Source organism: Ranitomeya imitator, chromosome 10 (assembly GCF_032444005.1).
Source record: "Ranitomeya imitator isolate aRanImi1 chromosome 10, aRanImi1.pri, whole genome shotgun sequence".
NCBI lineage: Eukaryota > Metazoa > Chordata > Amphibia > Anura > Dendrobatidae > Ranitomeya > Ranitomeya imitator.
The window spans coordinates 136,189,704-136,199,403 of NC_091291.1; the positions used below are offsets into that span (position 1 = coordinate 136,189,704).

Here is a 9,700-nt window from a genome sequence, read left to right on the forward strand (position 1 = left end):
GGACTTCATCAATCCCCTCAGGAATGATGAGCAGAGATATAATCTCCTGATGGGATGGTGACATGGACAGAGTAAAAGGGATGGTCTGATGTGTTATCTGTGCGGGCAGTGTCGACCCATTCACCACTCGTACCATTACTGGTTGAGGTAGCATAACCAGGGGTATTGCGTGACGTTGGGCGAAGGCAGAAGACATAAAATTGCCCTCCGCCCCAGAATCCACGCAGAGGTCTACCAAGTGGGAGGATGAGCCTAATGTTATTGTCCCCTTAAAGGATAATTTGGAGGCAAACGTCGCCGTGTCTAGTGCACCTCCACCTACTACCACTAGACGCTGACATTTCCTCGACCGCTGGAGACATCTGGTGGCAAGATGTCCTGACTGTTGGCAAACATGACAAACCTGGAGTGCACGAGCGGTCCGGGACTTAGATCCTGCTCGTGACACTACCATAGGCTCATGGGACTCAGGAGCCTGGACTGGAGATTCCAAAGGTTTGGCGAAGGTGGGAGCCAGCCGAAACCTCTGCCTACACTGGGCTCGCTCTAACCTCCGCTCGTGAAAACGGAGGTCAATACGAGTGGATACTGTTATTAATTCCTCCAGTGTGGCGGGAATCTCCCTAGTGGGCAGGGCGTGCTTAACGTGGTCAGCCAGCCCCCTCCAAAATATAGGAATAAGGGCCTTATCCGACCACTCCAGCTCAGATGCTAGCGTGCGGAAGTGGACGGCAAACTGGCTGACCAAGGACGAGCCCTGAGGAGGGAAGAGGGAATCAATATCACCATTACACACTGAACGGGAAACCACTGGGTAAATCTGACAGGGAGAAGGACTTGGGGATCCTAGTTAATGATAAACTTACCTGGAGCAGCCAGTGCCAGGCAGCAGCTGCCAAGGCAAACAGGATCATGGGGTGCATTAAAAGAGGTCTGGATACACATGATGAGAGCATTATACTGCCTCTGTACAAATCCCTAGTTAGACCGCACATGGAGTACTGTGTCCAGTTTTGGGCACCGGTGCTCAGGAAGGATATAATGGAACTAGAGAGAGTACAAAGGAGGGCAACAAAATTAATAAAGGGGATGGGAGAACTACAATACCCAGATAGATTAGCGAAATTAGGATTATTTAGTCTAGAAAAAAGATGACTGAGGGGCGATCTAATAACCATGTATAAGTATATAAGGGGACAATACAAATATCTCGCTGAGGATCTGTTTATACCAAGGAAGGTGACGGGCACAAGGGGGCATTCTTTGCGTCTGGAGGAGAGAAGGTTTTTCCACCAACATAGAAGAGGATTCTTTACTGTTAGGGCAGTGAGAATCTGGAATTGCTTGCCTGAGGAGGTGGTGATGGCGAACTCAGTCGAGGGGTTCAAGAGAGGCCTGGATGTCTTCCTGGAGCAGAACAATATTGTATCATACAATTATTAGGTTCTGTAGAAGGACGTAGATCTGGGTATTTATTATAATGGAATATAGGCTGAACTGGATGGACAAATGTCTTTTTTCGGCCTTACTAACTATGTTACTATGTTACTATGTAATGCCAACAGTTGGAGCGCCATATCATGGGTGACACGAGGTCCTAAAAAGACCTGTTTCAGAGTGCTCAGGAATAACGGAGCACTCTGCACCACATGATCTCCACGCTCCCACAGCGGCGTAGCCCACTGCAACGCCCTGTCCGACAATAAAGATACAATAAAGCCCACCTTAGCCCGCTCTGTAGGGAAACGAGAGGCCAGAAGCTCGAGATATATTGAGCACTGACTCACAAAACCCCTACAGGACTTACTGTCACCAGAAAATTTCTCTGGTAGCGGGAGGCGAGATAGCGTCGGTACAGGGGCGGCAGTGGACAAGGTAGCTGCAGCCACACTTGCAGCCTGAAGAGCGACAGCAGTAACATCCACAGCTGAGGTTGAACGCTCAAGAGCCGCCAACCTTCCCTCCAGCTGCTGGAAGTACCGCTGTAAACGCTGATCGTCCATCATTACTAGCCAGACCTTGGCACTAGTATTATGTTAGGACTGGCGGAACGCACTAAGTATAAGGTGTAATGGTATTAGGTGCGTTCGCCGTCCGAGGTCCACCGTGCATGTAAAAGACCCTGCTGCTAGTAAGACGGACTATATGGCGGTACTAAGTATACACACATGGGTTAACTTCACCCTGCGTGAAGGAAGCGATCCTGTTGCGTCACAGGACCGCAGTACCGCACATAAAGCGCGAGCAAGAAGTCAGCGGACTCAACCCCTACACAGGATTGAAGTCCGATTAGACACTTGCTGGCACAACACCGCAATATGGGTGTGTCAGAGGAACATAAATAGTAATATAAAGGCACAAGAGTGCGTGCGGTGCCGCACTGACGGACGCCACTAACCACCCAGGCTTGGGTCAGGAAAGCGCAGAGCAAGCGCACGGCGCCATACTGGCGGACACAGCAACTGGTAGCTGTAATGTGTGTTTTGTGCTGTTGGATAAGTCGGGCGCTAGATAGCAAACATACACCTTCCGCGAACAGACATTCAATAGGGAGGGTTATTTAAAGAGTGACTTTCACTCACAACACACACACATATTTACAAGACAATACTAGCGCATGGCCGTGCGGCCATGCGAGGCTTAAATAGCTGCAGCATGTTTAGGACCTTCCAAAGAAGGACCAATGGAGTGCTGCAGCACATGAGCATGTGACCCTGGATCTCCACTGAGAGATCTCGCCCTGGGCATGCTCAGAGTGCAAAGCAGGATTTAGTCCTAGCAGCTACAAGGACCTTAGCTGCAGTATCTGATCATGTGACCCTCGATCTCCACTGAGAGATCTTACTCTGGGCATGCTCAGAATGTAAAAAGCAGGACTTAGCCCCAGAAACGTCCGCTCGTCGCTGCCCAGCACTGACTTCAATGGGAGAAGCAGGAAACGCAGCAGTAACTCTAAGCACAGAGTCAGACTGAGCGAGACGCTGGGATCGACGTCTCTGCTGAGCAAGCTCCACTGCGGCAGGAGAAGAATGGGAGACCGCAGCGGAGATGGCCCGAGATTCCCCCTGTGCAGAGGCAGGAACTCGACCCCTAACACAAGGGTGCAGTCTCTTTACCTTTATTGAAGGTTTCAGCATCTACAGTCCAGGGTAGGGACCACAGGGTAGGCAGAGTCTGGCCAGTCTGAAGGCAAATCCAAAGTCCCCTTATCCAGGTGGAAAACAATAGCCTTCCTCTAGCGCACAGTAATACAGTAGGTCCCTACTTGCATAAGCTCCAATAAGGTCCTCACTGTTGTTACTCCTCTCACTGCTCCCCGTTGTTGTATAGAACAAAACACGTATGACTGGTGGCCTGAGGCTTTTTATAGGGACCCTAGAGATGCCCCGGCCTCCACAAGTTGCCACCGTGCCTCCTGTGTAAATGGTCAGGCAGCTAACGTGGAATTAACTGTCCTGCCAGTCTCTGAAGTAATGGCATAGAGCTCTTTTCTCCCTCAGTGTTCTGGCTACCGGTCCTGCACTTCAGAAAGAGGCAGCCTGCTTCTAGCTGATCTCCCTCTGATGTTTCACTCCTGTTGCTATGATTTCGTTGCTCACTCACTGCAACACACTTTCTTTCGTGTCCTTTCTTAGGATGCTGCCGCATGGGATGCAGGCACAGCTCCGTGTACCCTCGTCCTCCTCAGACCGCAGTCTGGATCTGACTGGAGATCACTCCAGCCAGCTCGACCTGGAGACCTTTCTGTGTCGGTCCCCAGCCAGGAACTCCCTCTAACTTCCTCCCCAACCCACCAGTTTTACCCAAGTGTGAGGAGTGGCCTAGTAGTTAGAACCTTTGCTCCCCCTGGTGGTCTGGAGTGTGAAGTGTCTGTAATGGTTGTGATACCTGGACAGAAGATCTCCTTCATTGCTTTCAGACGTAACATCACTCCCCTGGTGGAAGAATAACATTACTGCAACGAACCAGGACTCTGGGGCGCTGCATGAGCACTGTTACATTTGAGCACTAGCACTTTATGCATACATTACCTTGTCTATTTTCATGTATTTTTTGGCCATTAACCTTTTAGGGTAATTAGTAAAAGTTATGTTTTAATGTAATTTCTTGCCCTGCTGAAACTTAATTGTACCTATTGGGAAGGTTAATTGTGATCAGCCATATTTTCTGCACTCCTGCTGATATTCATCATACACTGGAGCATAATATATGGGGTCCATGATATATGGAGCATTATATGGGCCCATCATACACTGGAACATCAGATATGGGGCCCATTATATATGGAGCATTACAGTAGGGAAAAAATGTATTTAGTCAGCCACCAATTATGCAAGTTCTGCCACTTAAAAATATGAGAGAGTCCTGTTATTGACATCATAGGTAGACCACAACTATGAGAGTCAAAATGAGAAAACAAATCCAGAAAATCAACCGCATGATATAAAACAGAAAGAACACTATTGGAAATAGACGTAAAAGAACAAGTTATTATGTCAGTGTAGAATGGTTATTAATAATGAAACATCCCATTCCTTCTAGAATTTATTCCTTGGCAGTCTTCTCTAGTTTCCAAATGAATGATCCAGAATGTTTTCCTGGTAGGCAGGAGATAATTAAATAATAGTTGATCGGCACAAGATGCTGATGAAAAGCAGGAAAAAATCAATTTGATCTGATTTTGTTAACAGCTTGTAAGTATTTAACATGTGATATATCCTATTCGTTATAATTGTTGCTAAGAAATCAATTATTTCATAACTTAGAGCAAGTAAGCGTGAGAATCCTGTCTTGGTAAATGACACAAATAGATAAATGGGACATCTGTCGTCTTATAATGACTTTATTGTGTGCACTTAAAATAATAAAAGTCTAACTTCTTCATGTAAGACACGAGTTTTGAACCCTGTAAATGATATTTCCCCAGTGATAAGTGATGCACAACACTTTTCATAATAAAGAAAGAATAATTATTTTTATACACTTGGATCACTAGACTCACATTAAGGAGATTAATAGGATTTAAGCTTGATATATAAGATTTGACTCAACTTGATTCATCTCAGACCTACATCTCTTTGTGAGCTGCAATAAATATCATACTCTTATAGTCAGTAAGGTCACTCACAGCCGTTCTCTTCTTAACCTCACATCGGTCAATGATAAACCCTTCTCCAACTAGAGCTTTCCTGGCAAAATCCTCGTCATAACTAAAAGCATGGAACTTGTCTTTTCCAACTTTGAAAAATGTCATCTCTAAAGCTCCAATTAATATAATATGTCCTCCAGGTTTCAGCAACTTCAAGAACTTCCTGAGATATCTAATGTAATCATCTTGACCTTTGCTGATAACATCCAGGAGCCAAGTACTGATGATACAATCTGCTGGTGGTAAGACGATCGAATCCACCATATTTTCTTTTTCGAGTTTACATTTCACAACATGTTGAAGGGCTGATCGCACTTTTCCTTCTTTATCCTGTAACTGATCACTGAAAGAAATGGAAAAACTATGAAAATGATTATCACACACTGATGAACACAAAGTCATTAGAGCTTCGTGGTTAACCCTGGATCATCAGCTTCAATAATGGGGAAAGTCTTGAATCCAACCAAGATTCTTGTATTTTTACAAACTGTTTATTTGGATATACAGTAAATATTTATGAAAACAATAAAGGTAGTCGTAGGTCCCCATTCATCTTACTGATGCCATTAATTGTGTCATATTATTCTCTTATAAAGTAATACATGCTATTAACACTTTTTTAGTAAACAGAACAGTGCAGCAAATAGCACTGTCTTATATGGAGGACCACTGCACAATATATAATCTGTGGTCAGTCGTGATCATTTTACACTATGTATCTAATCAGAGGAATATATTTGATATTTACATCAAAGCTGAGGTTTGGGATACTCCCATTTTATACCTCTAACTCAAATTTGATATGTACTGAGCATTACTGTTCCTTTCCAACAATACCAATTTATTCTACAACTACCAACCTTGAGACTTGTAATCTGATTGGATAAATGTTTATTTTTTTTACGAATATCAAAAATTTAATTTTGAACAGACTATCATTGTAATTTAAGGTAGATGTCATGTGTCTGGGTTTGAAGCTTTCATCTGGTGCTTTGTTTTCTCTGGGTGGTTATTGTTTTATCTTTGCTTTAGTCTTTTTAGATTAACAGGTATTTTCATTTGTCTGCCCAATCAGCTTTCGAGTGATGCTATATATGCTTTTCCCCCTGCTGGTATTTCTTGCTGGTAATAGTCTCATTTGGATGTCTAGCCATACTGCCTTTGTTTATGCCAGTCAGTGAAAGACCAGCTAGGGTTTACTTCTCTGCTGATTATCCTTTTCACCCTGCACCTATCTTTTGTTTCTTGATTAGGAAGTAGGCGGCATACTCTGTAGCAGTACGTACCTTATCTTTTCATTTTCTATTTCGTTGTTTGTTTTGTCTCACTCTGGAATCTCTATCTCAACACACCTTTGCTTGTGTAGGTAAATTGCACTCTTCTCTGCCGCCCGGTTCTTTAGTAAAAATGTGAGGCGCTCGACTCCCTTTTAGGTAGCATAGGTCCAAGCTGCCATAGTTTAGTCTGTTGTTAGGGCTATTTTAGGCAAATTAGCAACCTCTTATGGACTGTGTGGTCAGAATCTCTAGTCTGTACAGGAACAGGCTGGGTCAGTTTTTCGTTTCTAGCGTTTACCTATTTTACCGTGTGAGTTGTTACACAATCATAACAGTAGACAAAATATGTATGATATTATGACAAGACAACAGTTATATCTTTTGAATGGAGCAAACTAATGTTTGGACAAATACCTCACCTGCTTTCTACATGAAGTTTTGTGACATGGCTCCAATCAAACGCTCCTGTACATTTGTTCACCCATCTTTTTAGCTCCATGATACATGTGTCTCTGGCCCTGAGAACTATGATGTGTTTGAAAAACTCACAGGCGGCAAACAAGTGATGAACCAAGGAACCTTGACTTAGGTCAATCAAAACATCTCCTTTGAAATGACCTGCAGAAAAATCCAAATATTCTAACATACATATGGTACATATTGTATAGGTGAAAATGTTAACATAAAAGGATTAAACAACACTACTTTTATGTTAAACTATGAGTAAGATTCAACATTTGCATTTAATAAGTCACTTTTCTTTTTATCTATTGTGATATTTGTTGACTTTTTTTGTGCCAAATTGTATAAATTGATGCATGTGATTTCTGAATTTTGTACACAAAAATTATTTTTGCCCTTGACCTGTTTGGCAACAGTTTTGGTTTACATGCACACAGCATCAGAACCATAGTCAGTACATGAATGCAACATCAGAACCACACTCAGTACATCAGTAGAGCTCCAGAACCAATGTCAATACATGAACACATCTTCATAATCACCATCAGAACATGACTTATACTTTAGGGGAAGTCCAGCCTGTATACTGGACTACTCTAACTTTTGTGTAGTGACCATAACTTACTGATCTGATGAAGGGCGATACACAGATATGTAATTTTCGGGTGTATCAACTGTGTGTGGTAATGCATTTCAAACTTATCTAATAAATTCTAATTGAGCATCCCCGTTTGCCTTTGGTGTGCAGTTCCTTCCCTCTACCTACTATAGTTAGACAGGAGCTCTGAGGATTGACTCAAAGAACTTGCACCCTCCACAAATTATATTATTTTTAAAGTCTGTCACCTTCATGAAAAAATAAAAGGACTCCGTATACTCACCTCACCACTTGCTGTTTCGGCTCCTTCGTTCCTTATCATCACCCATCTGGTCGTCGCTGCATCTTCATATTGCCGTTGGTCGTACTGAGATCACCGGGCCTATCACAATAGTATCTCATAGGGATGAGGGGTTCCGTGACTGCTGTGACTTTTTTTGCTCAGAACTCTACCAGGCCTATCAAACCTGGAAGTGCTGAGGTATTTCAGTGCTAAGAGTGTAATAGCAAAGGACCAAAAACGGTCCAGCACCTCCTAACATAATGAAGCAAGTGTGAACATGTGCAAGCTGCTTTGACAGTAGTAAATACACTGTATTCGCTAAACTGTATGCAAACATTGAACATATGACATGTAAACTGCAATCCTTCTATATAGAATATACTTATAAAATTGAGGTAATATGGGCCAATTCGTGTATGTCACCTGGCAACGACAAGGAATATATTTTTTGGTGCTACACTGACCTTTTTATAGGAGACATGCCTACCGATGTCAAGGGCAGGTAGGCTCAAGCACTAATTGAAAACCCCCTAAGACTCATGGGACAAACAATGCCTGAAACCCCATGATTTGGTGGGGTGATAATGGGTGCATCATATTGTGTGGAGGGAAGTGCCATGGGGGTCATCATACTGTATGAAGGGCTGTGGGGCTCATCATAGTGTGTGGGGTGGCTTGGTTTCCATAATATAGTGTGGAGTTCTTTCGGGATAATCATATTGTGTAGGCATCTGTGTGTATATGTATTGTATTTGTTGTTTATTTATAATTTTCTGGTGCACTATTACTTTTTTGGTGAGGTCTCAGGGGGCATAAATAGTTTATGTGGGGGGACTGTGGGGACATTAAATCTATATGTGCATGAACCTGAGACATTATTACCATATGGGTGGTTCTCAGAGTTTATTATTACTTTGTTGTTAATGGGACACTCAGGGAATGTTATTACTGTACAAAAACTACAGAGGTAGTTAGGGGGACTATATGAAATTTTAAGTTGACACTTAAGAGTCATTATTACAGCCCAACAAGTGCAGTTATTGACTAATAAACAAGCAATCCCTGCATGTGTTATAGCTATCGAACAGCCGCGAGACATGCATCTGCGGGGAATCGAACATATTTTTTTGAGCACGCCAAAGTCACTGGGTTAGCGCCTGAGCATGCTCCGATAACACCTTATCACAGCACGTTCACTGCTCTCTAGTGTCTAGTTAAAACCATCAAAACAGAACAATTAGGATACATACCCTCGGTAAAAGTTTTTAGGAGAGTCTCAGTGGGAAATATCAAGGAATCTTCTTCAAAGGCGCTATCAGGGCCATTTGCAACGTAATCCTCCAAATGTTGCCTGGAATCAAAGTCATCCACATGGTAGCGCTTATAGGGGCTGGAATCCATCGTCTAATCTTGTATCACACAGTGATTTCTTCTACATCGCCGATCAAGGTCTTTATCTCAATTTACAAAACATATTAGTACTTCCCATATCACAAGCTCCTCTATTCATTCAGAGTCATGCGACCCTACATTTACGTAGTGATTAAAAAGCCAAAATGCTTAACCCTGCAAGGACCAGGCCTTCAGGAATATACAAAACTATTGACTTCACAGCTCCCCATCTGATTCATTTTCATATTATACTGGTATTTTTGAATATTTTTTCTATCTACTATCCTCCTTTCAGACAGGTCTTCCATTTGTTGGGTCCAAAGATGTGACTTAGAGCATAAAGAATTATAGTAGTGTGCACCCAACTCCATATCACTGCATGCAGCACATTACACGTCAACAGTGTTTTAAAGGTAAGGTGCCGCAATTTTTATTTTTGCATTATTGATTATATAATCAGTTATTTTAAAAAGTAAAAATGAATTCACTAACTTTTTTTAATTCAATCATGGGGGGCTGCCATTTGCATTTTATGATGT

The 9,700-nt window shown here is 42.7% G+C and overlaps 1 protein-coding gene across 1 annotated transcript; it reads right to left on the reverse strand.

Annotated features, from left to right (window-relative positions):
• Window positions 1-4,827: 4,827 nt before the first annotated feature.
• On the reverse strand, window positions 4,828-9,235 carry LOC138650882 (nicotinamide N-methyltransferase-like). The gene is made up of 3 exons (XM_069740738.1): window positions 9,020-9,235; window positions 6,846-7,044; window positions 4,828-5,492 (listed from the first exon to the last, which is right to left on the reverse strand). The coding sequence occupies exons 1-3, from the start codon at window positions 9,168-9,170 to the stop codon at window positions 5,069-5,071; spliced, it is 774 nt and encodes a 257-aa protein (XP_069596839.1). The 5' UTR covers window positions 9,171-9,235; the 3' UTR covers window positions 4,828-5,068.
• Between the last annotated feature and the right edge of the window lie 465 nt (window positions 9,236-9,700).